This window comes from Bos grunniens, chromosome 17 (genome assembly GCF_055505025.1).
Source record: "Bos grunniens cultivar Pamir isolate PY7600 chromosome 17, Bosgru_T2T1.0, whole genome shotgun sequence".
Lineage (NCBI taxonomy): Eukaryota > Metazoa > Chordata > Mammalia > Artiodactyla > Bovidae > Bos > Bos grunniens.
The window spans coordinates 43,787,279-43,812,842 of NC_141181.1; the positions used below are offsets into that span (position 1 = coordinate 43,787,279).

The 25,564-nt window shown below is 37.8% G+C and overlaps 1 protein-coding gene across 1 annotated transcript in view; it reads left to right on the forward strand.

Moving 5' to 3' along the window:
• The first annotated feature begins 333 nt into the window (after positions 1–333).
• The window catches only part of ASIC5 (acid sensing ion channel subunit family member 5), a 59,996-nt gene continuing 34,765 nt past the window's right edge, over positions 334–25,564 (forward strand). The window contains exons 1-3 of the mRNA XM_086346994.1: positions 334–373; positions 2,924–3,230; positions 24,833–25,070. Of these exons, the coding sequence (XP_086203120.1) occupies positions 334–373; positions 2,924–3,230; positions 24,833–25,070 (585 nt within the window). The remainder of the gene's footprint in view (positions 374–2,923; positions 3,231–24,832; positions 25,071–25,564) is intronic.

Below are 25,564 nucleotides of genomic sequence, written 5' to 3' on the forward strand. Positions count from 1 at the left end.
AGAGTCACGTGGCCTGTTCAGGGGGATTCTAAAACCACAAATATCTGTAGGGATTGTCCCTTTAGTTCTGAGAAAATGGTTTCCTTAATTATACTTTTTGGTTTCACTCTGCCAGCTTCTCATGAGTCCACGGAGGCCCATAGCTGGTTCTGCCAGTGTGTTCAGCTTGCAGGTTATGCACTTTATGAAGCAAAGCATAGCAACACAAACATTTAAATTGCGCCCACGTTTTATAGCCTCAACTGCTGTATTTTATATAAAGGCCACAAAATGAGTATGGTTATTGATGGAAATTGGTTAGACCTCAAGGACTCCTGCTTATTGAAATTGGAGATGGAGCAGTTTGAGAAATCAAACACCCAGGCTAAGAAAGGTGGGTAAGGAGTAAAATCCTCAGAACAGGTAGAATTTTTATCTGTAAAAGCCAGAAATTAACAAAGGAAAAGGAGGTTATATTTTCATTGGGGAAATTTGATTTCCAATATTACTTGGATGTACTATAAGTAATACAGTTTCTGTTACCTAGGAAAAGTGTTATTTTGTATGCAGGAGTCAAATATATGCAGTTTTAAAATATCCTTGTATACCAGAATCAGTTTTTGTAGTTTTATTTATTTGGTTTCTATTTATCATGTGCCTACAATTTTTATATTAAAATACAGCAAAACTTGTTTGATGTTCTTTAGAATGCTTCTGTAAAGATCAATATTCAATGCAAGGGCCACTTGCAATAATTACAAAGTATCCATTTCAGTGGAAAAGTAAGAAGTTTCTTGCTTTGTAGACTGGTAGACTCCTTATTAAACAAATTCTAATCTTCCTGACAGTAATACATGACCTTGTTACTTCACTATCCATCCAAAAATATTTTTAAGAATTCTTTTAATGCCCTAGCATATGATGGAGAACACCCCAGGAAAGTCAGAGCAGTTGTCAAGAAGTAGATTTATAATAAATGAGCTGAGTTTTGACAGAGCTACTTAAAACTTATATTTTTCAGAGTAATGTTTACAACCAGAAACACTGCAGTTGACCAATTACTAATTTCTAGATCACTCTTCCCTTGTGGAAGGAAGGGCATCAGGTTCCTTGAGACTGAATTGTCCTTCTGTCAGAGTCAATTCCGCACATGTATTGTAGCTAATGGATAAATAGTATGTAAACAAGCATTATTAAGTTTATTTTGCTCATCAGTAATAATAACAAAAGCTTTTCATACATTTCTGATTTTGCTCTGGAGCTGTGCAGTTACTATAAATACACATATTTAGGGACTTCCCTGGCAGTCCAGTAAGTTAAAATTCTGCTGTTCCACCGCAGGTGGCATGAGTTTGATCCCTTGTCAGGAAGCTGAGATTCCGCGTGCAGGAATATATGTATGTAAAGAAAATGTGCTATGCTCAGTAGCTTCAGTCGTGTCCAACTCTTTGCGACCTGTGGACTGTAGCCTGCCAGGTTCCTCTGTCCATGGGATTCTCCGGGCAAGAATACTGGAGTGTTGCTGTGCCCTCTTCCAGGATATCTTCCCGAGCCAAGAATTAAACCCATATCTCCAGTGCCTCCTGCACTGCAGGCAGGTTCTTTACCCACTGAGCCATCTGGGAACCCCCATATATATATAATAAGTATGTATTAATATATAACCACATGACAGGAAATATATATAATATATATTATATATAACCTGTTTAAAATTCAAAAAATTTAAAAAAACCATTCGTGGAGATATTATAAGATCTTAGTACAAAGTCAAGCTAATCAGACTAATACGTAATTTCCTGCTCAGTGTACAATCTGTGTAAAACAATCATAAAATAATTTGTAATTGTGCCCTAATGCTTTGCAGATGAGATAGAGTCCCTTAGAAAATGTTCATAGGTGTCTTTATGTATCATTGTATATCCCATAACTTAAACTTAGTTAATTGATTAGAGACCTGGGGAATGTTAACTAATGATTTAATGAAACCTTTTGGAAATTAATTAATTTCCGATAAATTAATTAATTTCCAAAAATTTCCAATAAACACAATAAATTAATGTTGATTAGTTGACAGAAAGAATACTTCCTGAACCGAAACAAAGGATATAAGTTAATTCAACTAATCATGAGCATTTGCGAGACTTAGAACTCATCTCTCTTTATTTATTTATTTATTTTTGGCTGCCCTGGGTCTTTGTTGCTGTCTGGGCTTTTCTCTAGTTGCGGTATGTGGGCTTCTCATTGCAGCAGCTTCTCTTGTTGTGGAGCATGGGCTCTAGTGTGCACGAGCTTCAGCAGCATGTTGAGTTCAGCAGTCACATCTCCTGGACTCCAGAGCACAGGCTCAGTAGTTGTGACACGAGAGCTCAGTTGCTCCACGGCATGTAGCCTCTTCCCAGATCAGGGACTGTGCCCATGTGTCCTGCATTGACAGGAGATTCTTTACCACTGAGCCACCAAGGAAGACCCAAGAACTCATTTCTTAAATGAGAATTTTAGACATGAAACTTTTCCATCTACCACATCACTACCAAATCAATAGAAAAACACAAGCTGCTAATATGAATTGAGTACTTATCATGGTCTGGGTGAGGTGCCAAGCTATCTCCAGGTATTTTTTATTTAATACAACCAACTCATGAGGCAGAGAATATTTTTCCCATTTGACTAAAGAGAAATACACTATTAGAATAAGAAATGGGCTAAAGTAAGTTTGCATTAACTAGAGGCATTCTCTCATGAGAGGCCTCACATACTTATTAGATCTCTATAGTAGACACTTCTTGACTCCTGAAGAATCTGTGCAACTCAAGATGAATTTTGAGTCCTTATGTGTACACATAAAAGGGGAGCATGTTTAAAGTCATGTGAGTTGTGTTTTTCACATACAGTGTTAGGTTTTCCTAACTTATTGCTGGTTTTGTCTTTGGTTGAATTTAAGGACTCTTGGAAAAGATCAAGCTCTACCTTTCAAAGAAAACTTTGCCACCTCACACTGACCGTAGGAAGTTTGACCATGACTTTGCCATCTCCACTTCCTTCCACGGAGTCCACAACATTGTCAGGAATCCGAGTAGGATTCGCAAGGTGATCTGGTTGCTGGTGGTCCTGGGCTCCATCAGTCTCCTCGTCTGGCAGGTATACAGCCGTCTCGTCAATTACTTCAGGTGGCCCACCACGACATCTATGGAGGTACAGTATGTGGAGAAGATAGAGTTCCCAGCTGTGACCTTCTGCAATTTAAACAGGTAAAAACTACACTTTTAATAAGTCTCTGTAACTTTACTAGGTATAATCTTCCTTGGATGACTGAAATAGTTTATTGTGTGCTATTTAATATACACAAAACCACTCGTGGTCTTAAATTGTCTTAAAAACAGAAATGTTGGGTGCTAAGAAGCGTATTGATTTCTTCTTTATTTTCCTTTTTTTCTTCCTTTTTTCCCTCCACAATTATATGCTAGGCTAAGCACCAAACCCTGTGGTTAAATAGATGTACAAGTCTTTATCATTGCATTTATTTTTTTTTAATTTTATTTTATTTTTAAACTTTACAATATTGTATTAGTTTTGCCAAATATCGAAATGAATCCGCCACAGGTATACCCGCGTTCCCCATCCTGAACCCTCCTCCCTCCTCCCCCCCCCCCACCCTCCCTCTGGTTCGTCCCAGTGCACCAGCCCCAAGCATCCAGTATCGTGCATCGAACCTGGACTGGCGACTCGTTTCATACATGATATTATACATGTTTCAATGCTATTCTCCCAAATCTCCCCACCCTCTCCCTCTCCCACAGAGTCCATAAGACTGATCTATACATCGGTGTCTCTTTTGCTGTCTCGTACACAGTGTTATTGTTACCATCTTTCTAAATTCCATATATATGCGTTAGTATACTGTATTGGTGTTTTTCTTTCTGGCTTACTTCACTCTGTATAATAGGTTCCAGTTTTATCCATCTCATTAGAACTGATTCAAATGTATTCTTTTTAATGGCTGAGTAATACTCCATTATGTATATGTACCACAGCTGTCTTATCCATTCATCTGCTGATGGGCATCTAGGTTGCTTCCATGTCCTGGCTATTATAAACAGTGCTGCAATGAACATTGGGGTACACGTGTCTCTTTCCCTTCTGGTTTCCTCAGTGTGTATGCCCAGCAGTGGGATTGCTGGATCATAAGGCAGTTCTATTTCCAGTTTGTTAAGGAATCTCCACACTGTTCTCCATAGTGGCTGTACTAGGTTGCATTCCCACCAACAGTGTAAGAGGGTTCCCTTTTCTCCACACCCTCTCCAGCATTTATTGCTTGTAGACTTTTGGATCACAGCCATTCTGACTGGCGTGAAATGGTACCTCATAGTGGTTTTGATTTGCATTTCTCTGATAATGAGTGATGTTGAGCATCTTTTCATGTGTTTGTTAGCCATCTGTATGTCTTCTTTGGAGAAATGTCTATTTAGTTCTTTGGCCCATTTTTTGATTGGGTCATTTATTTTTCTGGAGTTGAGCTGTAGGAGTTGCTTGTATATTTTTGAGATTAGTTGTTTGTCCGTTGCTTCATTTGCTATTATTTTCTCCCATTCTGAAGGCTGTCTTTTCACCTTGCTAATAGTTTCCTTTGTTGTGCAGAAGCTTTTAAGTTTAATTAGGTCCCATTTGTTTATTTTTGCTTTTATTTCCAATATTCTGGGAGGTGGGTCATAGAGGATCCTGCTGTGATGTATGTCGGAGAGTGTTTTGCCTATGTTCTCCTCTAGGAGTTTTATAGTTTCTGGTCTTACGTTGAGATCTTTAATCCATTTTGAGTTTATTTTTGTGTATGGTGTTAGAAAGTGTTCTAGTTTCATTCTTTTACAAGTGGTTGACCAGTTTTCCCAGCACCACTTGTTAAAGAGATTGTCTTTAATCCATTGTATATTCTTGCCTCCTTTGTCAAAGATAAGGTGTCCATATGTGCGTGGATTTATCTCTGGGCTTTCTATTTTGTTCCATTGATCAATATTTCTGTCTTTGTGCCAGTACCATACTGTCTTGATAACTGTGGCTTTGTAGTAGAGCCTGAAGTCAGGTAGGTTGATTCCTCCAGTTCCATTCTTCTTTCTCAAGATCGCTTTGGCTATTCGAGGTTTTTTGTATTTCCATACAAATTGTGAAATTATTTGTTCTAGCTCTGTGAAGAATACTGTTGGTAGCTTGATAGGGATTGCATTGAATCTATAAATTGCTTTGGGTAGTATACTCTTTTTCACTATATTGATTCTTCCAATCCATGAACATGGTATATTTCTCCATCTATTAGTGTCCTCTTTGATTTCTTTCACCAGTGTTTTATAGTTTTCTATATATAGGTCTTTAGTTTCTTTAGGTAGATATATTCCTAAGTATTTTATTCTTTCCGTTGCAACGGTGAATGGAATTGTTTCCTTAATTTCTCTTTCTGTTTTCTCATTATTAGTGTATAGGAATGCAAGGGATTTCTGTGTGTTGATTTTATATCCTGCAACTTTACTATAATCATTGATTAGTTCTAGTAATTTTCTGGTGGAGTCTTTAGGGTTTTCTATGTAGAGGATCATGTCATCTGCAAATAGTGAGAGTTTTACTTCTTCTTTTCCAATTTGGATTCCTTTTATTTCTTTTTCTGCTCTGATTGCTGTGGCCAAAACTTCCAAAACTATGTTGAATAGTAATGGTGAAAGTGGACACCCTTGTCTTGTTCCTGACTTTAGAGGAAATGCTTTCAATTTTTCACCATTGAGGATAATGTTTGCTGTGGGTTTGTCATATATAGCTTTTATTATGTTGAGCTATGTTCCTTCTATTCCTGCTTTCTGGAGAGTTTTTATCATAAATGGATGTTGAATTTTGTCAAAGGCTTTCTCTGCATCTATTGAGATAATCATATGGTTTTTATTTTTCAATTTGTTAATGTGGTGTATAACATTGATTGATTTATATTGAAGAATCCTTGCATCCCTGGGATAAAGCCCACTTGGTCATGGTGTATGATCTTTTTAATGTGTTGTTGGATTCTGATTGCTAGAATTCTGTTAAGGATTTTTGCATCTATGTTCATCAGTGATATTGGCCTGTAGTTTTCTTTTTTTGTGGGATCTTTGTCAGGTTTTGGTATTAGAGTGATGGTGGCCTCATAGAATGAGTTTGGAAGTTTACCTTCCTCTGCAACTTTCTGGAAGAGTTTGAGCAGGATAGGTGTTAGCTCTTCTCTAAATTTTTGGTAGAATTCAGCTGTGAAGCCGTCTGGACCTGGGCTTTTGTTTGCTGGAAGATTTTTGATTACAGTTTCAATTTCCGTGCTTGTGATGGGTCTGTTAAGATTTTCTATTTCTTCCTGGTCCAGTTTTGGAAAGTTGTACTTTTCGAAGAATTTGTCCATTTCTTCCACGTTGTCCATTTTATTGGCATATAATTGTTGATAGTAGTCTCTTATGATCCTTTGTATTTCTGTGTTGTCTGTTGTGATCTCTCCATTTTCGTTTCTAATTTTATTGATTTGATTTTTCTCCCTTTGTTTCTTGATGAGTCTGGCTAATGGTTTGTCAATTTTATTTATCCTTTCAAAGAACCAGCTTTTGGCTTTGTTGATTTTTGCTATGGTCTCTTTTGTTTCTTTTGCATTTATTTCTGCCCTAATTTTTAAGATTCCTTTCCTTCTACTAACCCTGGGGTTCTTCATTTCTTCCTTTTCTAGTTGCTTTAGGTGTAGGGTTAGGTTATTTATTTGACTTTTTTCTTGTTTCTTGAGGTATGCCTGTATTGCTATGAACTTTCCCCTTAGGACTGCTTTTAAAGTGTCCCACAGGTTTTGAGTTGTTGTGTTTTCATTTTCATTCATTTCTATGCAAATTTTGATTTCTTTTTTGATTTCTTCTGTGATTTGTTGGTTATTCAGCAGCGTGTTGCTCAGCCTCCATATGTTGGAATTTTTAATATTTTTTCTCCTGTAATTGAGATCTAATCTTACTGCATTGTGGTCAGAAAAGATGCTTGGAATGGTTTCTATTTTTTTGAATTTACCAAGGCTAGCTTTATGGCCCAGGATGTGATCTATCCTGGAGAAGGTTCCATGTGCGCTTGAGGCAAAGGTGAAATTCATTGTTTTGGGATGAAATGTCCTATAGATATCAATTAGGTCTAACTGGTCTATTGTATCATTTAACGTTTGTGTTTCCTTGTTAATTTTCTGTTTAGTTGATCTATCCATAGGTGTGAGTGGGGTATTAAAGTCTCCCACTATTATTGTGTTATTGTTAATTTCTCCTTTCATACTTGTTAGCATTTGTCTTACATATTGCGGCGCTCCCATGTTGGGTGCATATATATTTGTAATTATTATATCTTCTTCTTGGATTGATCCTTTGATCATTATGTAGTGACCTTCTTTGTCTCTTTTCACAGCCTTTGTTTTAAAGTCTATTTTATCTGATATGAGTATTGCTACTCCTGCTTTCTTTTGGTCCCTACTTGCATGGAAAATCTTTTTACAGCCCTTCACTTTCAGTCTGTATGTGTCCCCTGTTTTGAGGTGGGTCTCTTGTAGACAACATATGTAGGGGTCTTGTTTTTGTATCCATTCAGCCAGTCTTTGTCTTTTGGTCGGGGCATTCAACCCATTTACATTTAAGGTAATTACTGATAAGTATGATCCCATTGCCATTTACTTTATTGTTTTGGGTTCGAGTCTATACACTGTTTTTGTGTTTCCTGTCTAGAGAATATCCTTTAGTATTTGTTGGAGAGCTGGTTTGGTGGTGCAGAATTCTCTCAGCTTTTGCTTGTCTGAGAAGCTTTTGATTTCTCCTTCATATTTGAATGAGATCCTTGCTGGGTACAATAATCTGGGCTGTAGGTTATTTTCTTTCATCACTTTAAGTATGTCTTGCCATTCCCTCCTGGCTTGAAGAGTTTCTATTGAAAGATCAGCTGTTATCCGTATGGGAATTCCCTTGTGTGTTATTTGTTGTTTTTCCCTTGCTGCTTTTAATATTTGTTCTTTGTGTTTGATCTTTGTTAATTTGATTAATATGTGTCTTGGGTGTTTTGCCTTGGGTTTATCCTGTTTGGGACTCTGTGGGTTTCTTGGACTTGGGTGATTATTTCCTTCCCCATTTTAGGGAAGTTTTCAACTATTATCTCCTCAAGTATTTTCTCATGGTCTTTCTTTTTGTCTTCTTTTTCTGGAACCCCTATGATTCGAATGTTGTAGCGTTTAATATTGTCCTGGAGGTCTCTGAGATTGTCCTCATTTCTTTTAATTTGTTCTTTTATCCTCTCTGATTCATTTATTTCTACCATTCTATCTTCTAATTCACTAATCCTATCTTCTGCCTCTGTTATTCTACTATTTGTTGCCTCCAGAGTGTTTTTAATTTCATTTATTGCATTATTCATTTTATATTGACTCTCTTTTATTTCTTCTAGGTCCTTGTTAAACCTTTCTTCCTTCTTCTCAATCTTTGTCTCCAAGCTATTTATCTGTGATTCCATTTTAATTTCAAGATTTTGGATCAATTTCACTATCATTATTTGGAATTCTTTATCAGGTAGATTCCCTATCTCTTCCTCTTTTGTTTGGTTTGGTGGGCTTTTATCCTGTTCCTTTGTCTGCTGGGTATTCCTCTGTCTCTTCATCTTGTTTAAATTGCTGAGCTTGGGGTGTCCTTTCTGTATTCTGGCAGTTTGTGGAGTTCTCTTTATTGTGGCGTTTCCTCGCTCTGTGTGGATTTGTACAGGTGGCTTGTCAAGGTTTCTTGGTTAGGGAAGCTTGTGTTGGTGTTCTGATGGGTGGAGCTGTATTTCTTCTCTCTCCTTTCAAAGACTTGGGTTGCTTTTCTGGGTGCCTGATATCCTCTGGCGGCTTTCAGAAGTTGTTTTGTGGAATTTACTCGGCGTTTAAATGTTCTTTAGATGAAATTGTTGGGGGAGAAAGTGTTCTCCCCGTCCTACTCCTCCACCATCTTAGCTCCTCCCCCTATCCTTGCATTTAAAAAGTTTATTTCAATTAGCCAAAAAGAGAGAAACATCAGCAATCACAATGCAATATATATGGTGACTGTAGATTACATGAAAGGTATGTGCAAGTACTCTGTGAGCACAGAGGACAGACAGGTGACGTCCCTGTCTAGGTGTCACGGAATGTGAGTGTCAAAAAGTGGCCAGGCAGTTTGTAGGGGGAGATGAGGAATAACTTGAAGATACAGGAAAGCACTGTGCTAAAGTTGGAGATGTGAAAAGTTCCCATGTGTTCAGGGTGAGATGTTTATTGTGATAGGAACATGCCCAGCTCCATGGGCATGTGACCTGTGCACACACTTGGTTCAGCACTCTGTTGCTATTGCACCCTTGACCACAACTCCCTCCAGAGATCTGCAAGTCCCTGATTGCGTACCAGGTCTCCTGTGGGGAGTAGGGAGGGAATTTCCCCATGAGGCCATTCATGAAAACCCTTGTTACTGCCTGTGGTCAAGCCTGAAATTCTGTACCTGGGATTTTCACCTAGCAGGTGGGGGAGGTAGTTTCCTTCAGATTCACCACTAATCAGCTATTTGGCCATGGACAAATCACTTCACCTTTTAAAGTTTCAACTTCTGTGTGTACAAAATGATGTAATATCTACTTCATGCATTTTCTGTTACATTAGTTCAGGTGGTATATACACCATTTTGTCTCACCCCTGGGGTGGTTCTTTGGACAGGTGTTCAATGTGTGTGTGTTAGTCACTCAGTTTCGTCTGACTCTTTGCGACTCCATGGACTGTAGCCTGCCAGACTCCTCTGTCCATGAAATTCTCCAGGCACAAATACTGGAGCAGGTTGCCATTGCCTTCTCCAGGGATCTTCCCAACACAGGGATCGAACCTGGGTCTCCCACATTGCAGGCAGATTCTTTACCATCTGAGCCACAAGGGAAGCACCAGGGTTCAATATATAGTTGATATTACAGCATGGGTAATAGTTAGATTTATTTCAAGATATGTGTCAAGGTGCCAAAGAGTAAAACAAAACCAAAGGCCCCACAAAGATATTCAATACGGTTGCACCATACTGTATTTTAAATGGCATGTGTTCTTTTTTAAAATTTTATTTATTTAAAAACTTTTTAATTTCTCTACTTCTTTTTGGTGGCACCAGGTCTTCACTGCCGTGTGCGGGTTTTCGCTAGTTGCAGCCAGTGGGAGGCGGCTCTCTAGTTGCAGTGCACAGACTTCTCAGTGTTGTGGCTTCTCTTGTTGTAAAGCACAGGCTCTAGGGCGGATGTGCTCAGTAGTTGCATCTTCTGGGTTCTGGAGCGTGAGCTCAGTAGTTGTGATGCATGGGCTTAGTTGTCCTGCCACACATGGGATCCCAGAGCAAGAATTGAATTCACGTCTTCTGCATTGGCAGGCAGTTTTTTAACCATTGGACCATGAGGGATGTCCAAATGGTATATGGTCTAACAAAAGCAAGGCTGGTTGAAGATAGCAATTATTAAAAAGAAATTGCACATATCATTTTGAGTATGCCAGTGTGAGGACCTTAACAGAAATTTTCCTGAGAGAAACAACCATAACTGGTACAATTTACTCAAAAAAACAACCATTTAGAAGCTAATCACCAAAATACAGAAGCAACTCCTACAACTCAGTGAAATATTATTAGTGGTAAAAAAAAAAAAAATAAGTTATCAAGCCATAAATAGATGGAGGAATCTTAAATAACAGTCAACATAAATTGCCCAACTTAGATATCAGACTTCAATTCAGTTCAGTTCACTCGCTCAGTTGTGTCTGACTCTTTGCGACCCCATGAACTGCAGCACACCAGGCCTCCTTGTCCATCACCAACTCCCGGAGTTCACTCTAACTTATGTCCATCGAGTCAGTGATGCCATCCAGCCATCTCATCCCCTGTCGTCCCCTTCTCCGCCTGCCCCCAATCCCTCCCAGCATCAGAGTCTTTTCCAATGCGTTAACTCTTCGCATGAGGTGGCCAAAGTATTGGAGTTTCAGCTTTAGCATCAGTTCTTCCAATGAACACCCAGGACTGATCTCCTTTAGGATGGACTGGTTGGATCCCCTTGCAGTCCAAGGGACTCTCAAGAGTTTTCTCCAACACCACAGCTCAAAAGCATCAATTCTTCGGCGCTCAGCCTTCTTCACAGTCCAACTCTCACATCCATACATGACTACTGGAAAAACCATAGCCTTGACTAGCCGGATCTTTGTTGGCAAAGTAATATCTCTGCTTTTCAATATGCTATCTAGGTTGGTCATAACTTTCCTTCCAAGGAGTAAGCGTCTTTTAATTTCGTGGCTGCAATCACCATCTGCAGTGATTTTGGAGTTCAAAAAAATAGTCTGACACTGTTTCCACTGTTTCCCCATCTATTTCCCAAGAAGATCAGATGCCATGATCTTCGTTTTCTGAATGTTGAGCTTTAAGCCAACTTTTTCACTCTCCTCTTTCACTTTCATCAAGAGGCTTTTTAGTTTCTCTTCACTTTCTGCCATAAGGGTGGCGTCATCTGCATATCTGAGGTTATTGATATTTCTCCCGACAATCTTAATTCCAGCTTGTGCTTCTTCCAGCCAAGCGTTTTTCATGATGTACTCTGCATAGAAGTTAAATAAGCATGGTGACAATATACAGGCTTGATGTACTCCTTTTCTTATTTGGAACCAGTCTGTTGTTCCATGTCCAGTTCTATCTGTTGCTTCCCGACCTGCATATAGGTTTCTCAGGAGGCAGGTCAGATGGTCTGGTATTCCCATCTCTTTCAGAATTTTCCAGAGTTTATTGTGATCCACACAGTCAAAGGCTTTGGCATAGTCAATAAAGCAGAAATAGATGTTTTTCTGGAACTCTCTTGCTTTTTCCATGATCCAGCAGATGTTGGCAACTTGATCTCTGGTTCCTCTGCCTTTTCTAAAACTAACTTGAACATCTGGAAGTTCATGGTTCACCTACTGCTGAAGCCTGCTTTGGAGAATTTTGAGCATTAATTTACTAGAGTGTAAGATGGGCGCAATTGTGTGGTAGTTTAAGCATTCTTTGGCATTGCCTTTCTTTGGGATTGGAATGAAAACTGACCTTTTCCAGTCCTGTGGCCACTGCTGAGTTTTCCAAATTTACTGGCATATTGAGTGCAGCACTTTCAGAGCATCATCTTTCAGGATTTGAAAGAGCTCAACTGGAATTCCATCACCTCCACTAGCTTTGTTCGTAGTGATGCTTTATAAGGCCCACTTCTCTTCACATTCCAGGATGTCTGGCTCTAGGTGAGTGATCACACCATTGTGATTATCTTGGTCGTGAATATCTTTTTTGTACAGTTCTTCTGTGTATTCTTGCCACCTCTTCTAATATCTCCTGCTTCTGTTAGGTCCATATCATTTCTGTCCTTTTTTGAGCCCATCTTGCATGAAATGTTCCCTTGGTATCTCTAATATTCTTAAAGCGATCTCTAGTCTTTCCCATTCTGTTGTTTTCCTCTATTTCTTTGCATTGATCACTGAGGAAGGCTTTCTTATCTCTCCTTGCTATTCTTTGGAACTCTGCATTCAGATGTTTATATCTTTCCTTTTCTCCTTTGCTTTTCGCTTCTCTTCTTTTCACAGCTATTTGTAAGTCCTCCTTAGACAGCCGTTTGCTTTTTTGCATTTCTTTTCCATGGGGATGGTCTCAATCCCTGTCTCCTGTACAATGTCACAAACCTCCATCCATAGTTCATCAGGCACTCTGTCTATCAGATCTAGTCCCTTATATCTATTTCTCACTTCCACTGTATAATCATAAGGGATTTGATTTAGGTCATACCTGAATGGTCTAGTGGTTTTCCCCACTTTCTTCAATTTAAGTCTGAATTTGGCAAGAAGGAATTCATGATCTGAGCCACAGTCAGCTCCCGGTCTTGTTTTTGCTGACTGTCTAAAGCTTCTCCATCTTTGGCTGCAAAGAATATAATCAATCTGATTTCGGTGTTGACCATCTGGTGATGTCCTTGTTTAGAGTCTTCTCTTGTGTTGTTGGAAGAGAGTGTTTGTTATGACCAGTGCATTCTCTTGGTAAAACTCTATTAGCCTTTTCCCTGCTTCATTCCACATTCCAAGGCCAAATTTACCTGTTACCACAGGTGTTTCTTGACTTCCTACTTTTGCATTCCAGTCCCCTATAATGAAAAGGACATCTTTTCTGGGTGTTAGTTCTAAAAGGTCTTGTAGATCTTCATAAAACCGTTCAGCTTCTTCAGCGTTACTGGTTGGGGCATAGACTTGGATTACTGTGATATTGAATGGTTTGCCTTGGAAATGAACAGAGATCATTCTGTTGTTTTTGAGATTGCATCCAAGTACTGCATTTCGGACTCTTGTTGACCATGATGGCTACTCCATTTCTTCCAAAGGAATCCTGCCCACAGTAGTAGATCTGAGTTAATTCACCCATTCCGGTCCATTTTAGTTCGCTGATTCCTAGAATGTCGACATTCACTCTTGCCATCTCCTGTTTGACCACTTCCAATTTAGCTTGATTCATGGACCTGACATTCCAGACTCCTATGCAATATTGCTCTTTACAGCATTGGACCTTGCTTCTATCACCAGTCGCATCCACAACTGGGTATTGTTTTTGCTTTGGCTCCATCCCTTCATTCATTCTGGAGTTATTTCTCCACTGATCTCCAGTAGCATATTGGGCACCTACTGACCCCGGGAGTTCCCCTTTCAGTATCCTAACATTTTGCCTTTTCATACTGTTCATGGGGTTTCCAAGGCAAGAATACTGAAGTGGTTTGCCATTCCCTTCTCCAGTGGACCACTTTCTGTCAGACCTCTCCACCATGACCCGTGCATCTTGGGTGGCCCCACACAGCATGGCTTAGTTTCATTGAGTAGACAAGGCTGTGGTCTGTTGATCAGATTGGCTAGTTTTCTGTGGTTATGGTTTCCACGTGTCAGCCCTCTGATGCCCTCTCGCAACACCTATCATCTTACCTGGGTTTCTCTTACCTTGGACATGGGGTATCAGACTTAGCAGACATCAAATCAGCTATTATAAATACAAATAATTGAATAAACTGTGATTGAAGACATAAAGGAAGATATAATGTCTCATTAAGCAAACAATATCAGTAAGGACAGAAATTATACAAAGAACCAAAAGGACATTCTGGTTTTGAAAAGTGTATTACTGAAGTGAAAAATTCACTACATCCATTAAGGGACTGAGCAATAGGTTTGAGGTGGCTGAAGAAAGAATCAGTGAACTGGAAGATAAATTAACAAAGTATGTGAGCTGAGAAACAGAGAGAAAAACTAAATGAAGGAAAATTAAAAGGGCCTCAGAGAAATGGGGGATACTAAAAAGCATAAAAATATATGTAAAATGAGAGTACCAGAAGAGGAGAGAAAATACAGTGGAAAAATTTCTTTTTAATATAATGTGTCAAAACTCCCCAAGTTTGCACAAAAATGTATCTTTAAAATGAAGATAAAATAAAAACATTCAGAGAGAATTCATTCTAGCAGGCCCATCATACAAGAAATACTAAAAAGTTGTTCAGACTTAAAGCAAGTGAACTCAGAGAGTTTTCAAATCCATATGAAAAACTAAAAGCACGTGTAAATATACTTTTGCAATTTTAAAAGACATTATAAATGTGTGTTTATTCTTGTTTCTTCTCTTGCTTGTTTTAAAATGCAAATGTGGAGATCCCTATAAGGCAGCCCTGATTGTGCTCCCACCAGATCCCTATAAGGCAGCCCTGATTGCGTTTTGTGCGCGAGAGCTTGGACACTAGAGCTGCAGCTGCGGCCTCTCCATTCTCTGATCAAAGCTTTTCTTTGTTTCTCAACCAAAAACTCAATCTATGGACCCACACAACACTGTGCTGAAGGAAGGACCCTGGTTGGGGATGGACTCTGGCAGAGTGAAATTTGGTTAAACAATTTCACTGTGGGGAGGAGCCAAGATGGCGGAGGAGTAGGACGGGGAGAACACTTTCTCCCCCACAAATTCATCAAAAGAGCATTTAAACGTCGAGTAAATTCCACAAAACAACTTCTGAATGCCGGCAGAGGACATCAGGCACCCAGAAAAGCAATCCAACTCTTCGAAAGGAGCGCGACTGAACAAAGAGAAGAAATACAGCTCCACCCATCAGAACACCAACACAAGCTTCCCTAACCAGGAAACCTTGACAAGCCACCTGTACAAACCCACACACAGTGAGGAAAAGCCACAATAAAGAGAACTCCACAAACTGCCAGAATACAGAAAGGACACCCCAAACTCAGCAATTTAAACAAGATGAAGAGACAGAGGAATAGCCAGCAGATAAAGGAACAGGATAAATGCCCACCAAACCAAACAAAAGAGGAAGAGATAGGGAATCTACCTGATAAAGAATTCCAAATAATGATAGTGAAATTGATCCAAAATCTTGAAATTAAAATGGAATCACAGATAAATAGCGTGGAGACAAGGATTGAGAAGATGCAAGAAAGGTTTAACAAGGACCTAGAAGAAATAAAAAAGAGTCAATATATAATGAACAATGCAATAAATGAAATTAAAAACACTCTGGAGGCAACAAATAGTAGAATAACAGAGGCAGAAGATAGGATTAGTGAATTAGAAGATAGAATGGCAGAAATAAATGAATCAGAGAGAATAAAAGAAAAACGAATTAAAAGAAATGAGGACAATCTCAGAGACCTCCAGGACAGTATTAAACGCTACAACATTCGAATCATAGGGGTTCCAGAAGAAGAAGACAAAAAGAAAGACCATGAGAAAATACTTGAGGAGATAATAGTTGAAAACTTCCCTAAACTGGGGAAGGAAATAATCACCCAAGTCCAAGAAACCCAGAGAATCCCAAACAGGATAAACCCAAGGCGAAACACCCCAAGACACATATTAATCAAATTAACAAAGATCAAACACAAAGAACAAATATTAAAAGCAGCAAGGGAAAAACAACAAATAACACACAAGGGAATTCCCATACGGATAACAGCTGATCTTTCAATAGAAACTCTTCAAGCCAGGAGGGAATGGCAAGACATACTTAAAATGATGAAAGAAAATAACCTACAGCCCAGATTATTGTACCCAGCAAGGATTTCATTCAAGTATGAAGGAGAAATCAAAAGCTTCTCAGACAAGCGAAAGCTGAGAGAATTCAGCACCACCAAACCAGCTCTCCAACAAATACTAAAGGATATTCTCTAGACAGGAAACACAAAAATGGTGTATAAATTCGAACCCAAAACAATAAAGTAAATGGCAATGGGATCATACTTATCAGTAATTACCTTAAATGTAAATGGGTTGAATGCCCCGACCAAAAGACAAAGACTGGCTGAATGGATACAAAAACAAGACCCCTACATATGTTGTCTACAAGAGACCCACCTCAAAACAGGGGACACATACAGACTGAAAGTGAAGGGCTGTAAAAAGATTTTCCATGCAAATAGGGACCAAAAGAAAGCAGGAGTAGCAATACTCATATCAGATAAAATAGACTTTAAAACAAAGGCTGTGAAAAGAGACAAAGAAGGTCACTACATAATGATCAAAGGATCAATCCAAGAAGAAGATATAACAATTATAAATGTATATGCACCCAACACAGGAGCACCACAGTATGTAAGACAAATGCTAACAAGTATGAAAGGAGAAATTAACAATAACACAATAATAGTGGGAGACTTTAATACCCCACTCACACCTATGGATAGATCAACTAAACAGAAAATTAACAAGGAAACACAAACGTTAAACGATACAATAGACCAGTTAGACCTAATTGATATCTATAGGACATTTCATTCCAAAACAATGAATTTCACCTTTTTCTCAAGCGCACATGGAACCTTCTCCAGGATAGATCACATCCTGGGCCATAAAGCTAGCCTTGGTAAATTCAAAAAAATAGAAATCATTCCAAGCATCTTTTCTGACCATAATGCAGTAAGATTAGATCTCAATTACAGGAGAAAAACTATTAAAAATTCCAACATATGGAGGCTGAACAACACACTGCTGAATAACCAACAAATCACAGAAGAAATCAAAAAAGAAATCAAAATTTCCATAGAAACGAATGAAAATGAAAACACAACAACCCAAAACCTGTGGGACACAGTAAAAGCAGTCCTAAGGGGAAAGTTCATAGCAATACAGGCATACCTCAAGAAACAAGAAAAAAGTCAAATAAATAACCTAACTCTACACCTAAAGCAACTAGAAAAGGAAGAAATGAAGAACCCCAGGGTTAGTAGAAGGAAAGAAATCTTAAAAATTAGAGAAGAAATAAATGCAAAAGAAACAAAAGAGACCATAGCAAAAATCAACAAAGCCAAAAGCTGGTTCTTTGAAAGGATAAATAAAATTGACAAACCATTAGCCAGACTCATCAAGAAACAAAGGGAGAAAAATCAAATCAATAAAATTAGAAACGAAAATGGAGAGATCACAACAGACAACACAGAAATACAAAGGATCATAAGAGACTATTATCAACAATTATATGCCAATAAAATGGACAACGAGGAAGAAATGGACAAATTCTTAGAAAAGTACAACTTTCCAAAACTCGACCAGGAAGAAATAGAAAACCTTAACAGACCCATCACAAGCACGGAAATTGAAACTGTAATCAAAAATCTTCCAGCAAACAAAAGCCCAGGTCCAGACGGCTTCACAGCTGAATTCTACCAAAAATTTAGAGAAGAGCTAACACCTATCCTGCTCAAACTCTTCCAGAAAGTTGCAGAGGAAGGTAAACTTCCAAACTCATTCTATGAGGCCACCATCACTCTAATACCAAAACCTGACAAAGATCCCACAAAAAAAGAAAACTACAGGCCAATATCACTGATGAACATAGATGCAAAAATCCTAAACAAAATTCTAGCAATCAGAATCCAACAACACATTAAAAAGATCATACACCATGACCAAGTGGGCTTTATCCCAGGGATGCAAGGATTCTTCAATATCCGTAAATCAATCAATGTTATACACCACATTAACAAATTGAAAAATAAAAACCATATGATTATCTCAATAGATGCAGAGAAAGCCTTTGACAAAATTCAACACCCATTTATGATAAAAACTCTCCAGAAAGCAGGAATAGAAGGAACATACCTCAACATAATAAAAGCTATATATGACAAACCGACAGCGAACATTATCCTCAATGGTGAAAAATTGAAAGCATTTCCTCTAAAGTCAGGAACAAGACAAGGGTGTCCACTTTCACCATTACTATTCAACATAGTTTTGGAAGTTTTGGCCACAGAAATCAGAGCAGAAAAAGAAATAAAAGGAATCCAAATTGGAAAAGAAGAAGTAAAACTCTCACTATTTGCAGATGACATGATCCTCTACATAGAAAACCCTAAAGACTCCACCAGAAAATTACTAGAACTAATCAATGATTATAGTAAAGTTGCAGGATATAAAATCAACACACAGAAATCCCTTGCATTCCTATACACTAATAATGAGAAAACAGAAAGAGAAATTAAGGAAACAATTCCATTCACCATTGCAACGGAAAGAATAAAATACTTAGGAATATATCTACCTAAAGAAACTAAAGACCTATATATAGAAAACTATAAAACACTGGTGAAAGAAATCAAAGAGGACACTAATAGATGGAGAAATATACCATGTTCATGGATTGGAAGAATCAATATAGTGAAAATGAATATACTACCCAAAGCAATTTATAGATTCAATGCAATCCCTATCAAGCTACCAACAGTATTCTTCACAGAGCTAGAACAAATAATTTCACAATTTGTATGGAAATACAAAAAACCTTGAATAGCCAAAGCGATCTTGAGAAAGAAGAATGGAACTGGAGGAATCAACCTACCTGACTTCAGGCTCTACTACAAAGCCACGGTTATCAAGACAGTATGGTACTGGCACAAAGACAGAAATATTGATCAATGGAACAAAATAGAAAGCCCAGAGATAAATCCATGCACATACGGACACCTTATCTTTGACAAAGGAGGCAAGAATATACAATGGATTAAAGACAATCTCTTTAACAAGTGGTGCTGGGAAATCTGGTCAACCACTTGTAAAAGAATGAAACTAGAACACTTTCTAACACCATATACAAAAATAAACTCAAAATGGATTAAAGATCTCAACGTAAGACCAGAAACTATAAAACTCCTAGAGGAGAACATAGGCAAAACACTCTCTGACATACATCACAGCAGGATCCTCTATGACCCACCTCCCAGAATATTGGAAATAAAAGCAAAAATGAACAAATGGGACCTAATTAAACTTAAAAGCTTCTGCACATCAAAGGAAACTATTAGCAAGGTGAAAAGACAGCCTTCAGAATGGGAGAAAATAATAGCAAATGAAGCAACCGACAAACAACTAATTTCAAAAATATACAAGCAACTCCTATAGCTCAACTCCAGAAAAATAAATGACCCAATCAAAAAATGGGCCAAAGATCTAAATAGACATTTCTCCAAAGAAGACATACAGATGGCTAACAAACACATGAGAAGATGCTCAACATCACTCATTATCAGAGAAATGCAAATCAAAACCACTATGAGGTACCATTTCACACCAGTCAGAATGGCTGCAACCCAAATGTCTACAAATAATAAATGCTGGAGAGCGTGTGGAGAAAAGGGAACCCTCTTACACTGTTGGTGGGAATGCAACCTAGTACAGCCACTATGGAGAACAGTGTGGAGATTCCTTAAAAAACTGGAAATAGAACTGCCTTATGATCCAGCAATCCCACTGCTGGGCATACACACTGAGGAAACCAGAAGGGAAAGAGACACGTGTACCCCAATGTTCATTGCAGCACTGTTTATAATAGCCAGGACATGGAAGCAACCTAGATGTCCATCAGCAGATGAATGGATAGGAAAGCTGTGGTACATATATACAATGGAGTATTACTCAGCCATTAAAAAGAATACATTTGAATCAGTTCTAATGAGGTGGATGAAACTGGAGCCTATTATACAGAGTGAAGTAAGCCAGAAGGAAAAACACCAATACAGTATACTAACGCATATATATGGAATTTAGAGGGATGGTGACGATAACCCTGTGTGTGAGACAGCAAAAGAGACACTGACGTATAGAACAGTCCTATGGACTTTGTAGAAAAAAATAAATAAATAAATAAATAAAATAAAATGCAAATGTGTAGTACTTAGGCCCATAATACCTATAGATCACTCTATATAACAGCAGATTACACACTCTTCTCATGTGTGCATGCAACACTTTCTAGGGCAAGTTGTAGCAAGACCATAAAACAAGCTTCAATACATTTAGAAGATTTGCAATCATTCAGAGTATGTTTATCAACTACAACAGAGTGAAATAAGTAGTCAATAATAGGAAGAAATTTGGCATATTAACTAATATATAGATATTACACAGCACACACGAAATAACCATGAAAGAAAAAAGTCACATGGTGTCAGACAACACTCTGGGATGAATGGAAAAACACACAGCGTACCTAAACTTACATTTGCAACTCAAGCAGTGCTGATCGGGAAATGCATGGATTAAAAAAAGAATGATCTCAAGGAAAATATTTAATACCCTATAATTTAAGTACTTTCATGTTTTTAGTACGGGGAGGGAGGTGGGAGGGGGGTTCAGGATGGGGAACACGTGTACACCCATGGCCGATTCATGTTGATGTATGGCAAAACCGATACAATATTGTAAAGTAATTAAAATAAATAAATTTAAATTAAAAAATAAAATAAAATACTAAACAAAAAGTTTATTTTGCATAATCCAAATCTCAGGTCAATGATTTAAACTCTGGTGTTGGATGGTGGCATTAAGAAAAAACTGATAGTGTACCCTGCAGTTAGATATAGTTAATATCCAGATGAAAAATGAGATTCAATAGTGTAGAAACTAAAATTGTAGAAGAGGAAAATTATGAATTATAAGAAAATTACTCTTTCTTAGGTAGCAAGTAATACATCATCAATACTGTCATGGTTAGAGACATTTTCAACTCTCAAAGTCTGATTTTACAAATAGATACTTTGAATGTCAGTTCACCAGTATCTCACCAACACTCTTTAGCAAATGACTGATGGATCAGGAAAAGAACTTAGGTTGCGAACTCCCCTGTTCTCACAGCCAGTGGTCTTCAAACATTTTCCCTCATGTTCCATATAAAGGAAGTTTGAAAAACTATGTATTTCAGTTACAAATTTTAAATTGGCAGCTAAAATTTTAACCATAGCTTTAAATAACATAATGTCTTAGTTTTAGGAGATCAAAAATAAATATTATGAGATAAATAAATATTATGAGATAAAATATGATAAGGATTGACTATTAAGAATAAATATGATTTTATAAATATTTAATTACTTCATTGATAAAAATCATGTAAATTTTAACCTGTGTACATTTTTTAATTGGAGAAGGAAATGGCACCCAACTCCAGTACTCTTGCCTGGAAAATCCTATGGATGGAGGAGCCTGGTAGGCTACAGTCCATGGGATCGCAAAGAGTCAGACATGACTGACCGTCTTCACTTCACTACACTTCACATTTTTTAATATTGCAATAATCTGGACTTTGCACACAACAACCCAGTTTCATTTAAAATAATGTGCAGGAAATCCAAAAAAGAAGGAGTATATATATACATACAGGTAATTTGCTTTTGTGTACAGTGGAAATTAACAAAATGTTATAAAGCAACTATACTCCAATAAAAATTTTAAAACCCTATTTTTTAATAACTCACAAAATAAAAATGAAATGACAAATTTTATCATATTACTTCAACTTTTCTCAATTCAGAGGATCCAGTAGGGGCTAAAATATCCTATGTTTAATGCCAAGCTTCACCCTAGCCAGAAATATGTGCATAACAGGACAAGACAAAGTTTAAGGAGCTTTGATTAATTCTTAGAGGAGTCTTCCACCAGTGTTTGCCTTTGTTACGGGCCTTGAGATTGCTATACACCAGGTGCATTATATGCTAAGATTTGTAATGATTGACAGGTAAGAACTCTTTCATAAATTGGAGAAGAATCCTTGTGGGTGTTTCTTTTTAAATGCTGAGTTAGAGCAGAGGATCTGGAAATTGATTCTAACACACATACACTTGGATCTATTTTGATGGAGCTCAACAAAGGACTGAGTGAGGCATCAATGTGGACTTGAAATGAAGCTTACTCATTTGGGTCATATAATTTGGGGAAATGTACTTAGAGGTATTAACACACCTAAGAAAGACGGGTTTAGTAATTGGTTATCAGTTATTAAACTGTTTAAACATATTGATGTATTTTTATTGTTTTGTTTTACTAGACTTATCAGTATAGGAAATGAAAGAGTAAGACAAGCTATCACTAAACAAGGTTTCTGACAAATTATATTTGGAAGAGTTTTGGAGCTTGAATTAAAGTTGAAAATAAACTTGGAGCAAAACACTTAGATTTTACGCTAAACAAAAATGTCTCACAAGATTTATCACTTCCTTTGTTCCAAATAATGTTGGACTTTATTCACTAAGTTTAATTCATCCACCTAAATTACTCTATGATCTAACTATTAATAGTATAAAAAATAGTTCTAAAATAATGTTCTAAAATGCTCTCCTCTTTAACCTTTTAATATATTGTGCTCAGACCTCCTACACCTGTAATAATTTCTTCATTTCTCTGCATAATCATCATGAAAAGAATGCAGTGAACATTGTATGAAGTGGTGTAGGATTCCAAGGTCGCAGGGCTTTGGAGCAGACCCTTGGTCCCCTGTCAGTCAGAGTTAGAAACCTGAAGCCAGCCAAAGGTTCATCCCTCCATTTAGAGCAAACACTTCTTCTTCACAAAATCTGTTACTAGTGTAGGTTTTTAACTCCTCAAAAGATCACTAAAAACACTTTTGCCCAAGAAAATCAAGGTTGTTAAATATATTCTAGTTAGATAAAATACCACAAGGGTGGAGGCTTAATAGTGTCTCTGAAGAAAAAGGAGGTCAAAGAGAATATTTATAGGGTTCTGGGACCTAGGTCAGCTGTTTTAAGAGAGGTCTTGCAAGGCTTAGAGCTAGTTACATAAGGTATTCTATTAAAAACTGGTCCAAAAAAGTTGTTTTGCATCTCTAAAAGGATATGCTGTTGGTTTGGTTGTCTTTTTTTTTTTTTCCCTTTTTTGGTTTTGTGTATGTCCCACCTTGACTGAGAAAGGGTTTAATGTGACTGCCCTGAGAATGAAAAATTACAGTACAGATAATACAAAAGGAAAGAGAAAATAAAATATAGATTTTGTGACATAGAAGCAAAGTCACATACAAACCATGCACCGCGTGGTCCTGTATGCTCACCAAGAATGACATGAAAGTCGCTCTTTGTGACCCCATGGATTATACAGTTCATGGAATTCTCCAGGCCAGAATACTGGAGTGGGTAGTAGTTCCCTTCTCCAGGGGATCTTCCCTACCCAGGGATCAAACCCAGGTCTCCCACATTGCAGGCAGATTCTTTACCAACTGGCTATGTATTTTATTCCATCCTGTTTGGCATCCGATTGGAGGAGAGAAAGTTTGTTCCATTTTAGATTGTGTAATAATATAATATAATATCCAAAATATGAAAATCACATTTTGAAAGAAGTTAAGGTATGAAAATAAAGAACCATACAGAATGCAAAGCAGAAATTGTCCAGCAAAATAAAAGAATTACAAGGCACTTATTAGGGCAAACACATTACTTCTGTTTTGATTGCCAGCAAGTTGCTTTGCCAATAATGAGGCATTTATTTAATAAATATTTACCTTACACTCTTCTAAATATGTTAGGAAAAGTAGTTTAATCATCTAAATGATTGTTTGACGTGTTATTAAAATATATCAATATATTAACCTTCATCATTGTTGTATTAACAAATACCAGTTTCATGAGTGAGGAAGATGTGCGACAGTGAGATGAAAAAGTGCACTGTCATAGCCTTAGATGGCTGTGACAATCAGGGCTCCATCCAAGAAGCAGAACCACTGTGAATGGCAGAAAACCAAGGGTTTACTATAGGGATTCAGCCCACTGAAACATAGGGGCTGGGTAAGCAGTCTTTGCAGGTCTGTTGCCTCTGTTTCTGGTGTTGGATCTAAAGTCAACAGGATCCGTGACTAGAAAGGGAGATAAATTTGAAATGAAGGAAACAAACATGATCATCTCTGATCCTGGTGGTGCCGGTGACCTGCAGGAGGAGTTGGCATCTTTTTCAGATTGCACCCGTGCTTGACCCAGCAGCAGAAGCTGTCTGAGGAGACTGGACAGGGCTGGGGGAACTGCCCAGTGCAGACAAGCTGGGGTTGCAGATCCACATACACAATGTACAGAACAACCACAACTCCACTCTGCAATGAACTGCAGGTTGTAACCAGATGCAGACAAGAGGGACAGGTTTAGCAATGCAGTTGAAGCAGCCACACAGATTCAGCATAGAGCACAGCAGGGCTTGGATGTGAACCCTGGAAATCTGATTCCTATAGTGTTAACAATTCCTAATACTTCTCTGTGTTGGGTGAAGATCCATTTGGATGTATCCAGAGCAAGGTCTGGAAGGTATTCTAGGTAAATGAAACTATATGTAGAAATTCAAGGTAGATTGCAGCAGGTGACAAAGACCTCTTAGTAATCCAATTTTGCTTGAATGTATTACAAATAAGGGAAAATATAGGAGATAGGAGGAGAAGATGATAGAGTTCAGATACCATCTTTGAGATAACAACAAGTGTTTATTATTCTAAATAGTGCCTTTATTCCCACAAATAGGTTCCAAGCAGGAGCTGCAGCCACATTTGGCATTATTTTTTTCTTATGGAATATTGTATCCAAAGTCCTTCATCTTCAGGAAATCAGTACCAATTCTACTGGCTCTAAAGAGGCTATTGATTTCCTCGCAAGTGAGCGAAACTTCAGCATTACAGAGTTTGTCAAGGAAAATGGTTTTTATCTCAACAGCAGCACATTGTTAGAATGTGAATTTTTTGGAAAGCCATGTGGCCCAGAGGTAATGTTGCAATATTTCTTCAAATTTCATCAATATAACAAGCTACTTCTTCGTATTATTTTGCATTGAGGTAAAGTTTACTCCCATGCGGAATCAGTTTAAATTTGCTCCAAGATCACATGTCCTTAGCTCAGCCTTATGGAATCAGGAGGTGTGAATACACATGGGACATGCCTCCTTTTTCATACAGTTATATAGGGAAAGATAGAGGACAGAAATATTTGGTGATATTTCTTGCAGGATTGTCCTTAAAGGGAAACCCCTATCTGTGGGTCCAAGTCCCAGCTGAGGATTCTACCAACCATAGGTTGAGCTGTACTGTGGTGGGTATTTATTTTAAAACAATGTGTCTATGAAGTTCAAATCCCTGTTGTTCAAGGGTCAACTGTATATGAAAATGTCTCAACTAGATAATCAGATACAAATTGACAGGTGCATTTTACAAAAAAATGAAAACTGTTTTTGGAATACAGACTAAAATCACCAGATTTCTA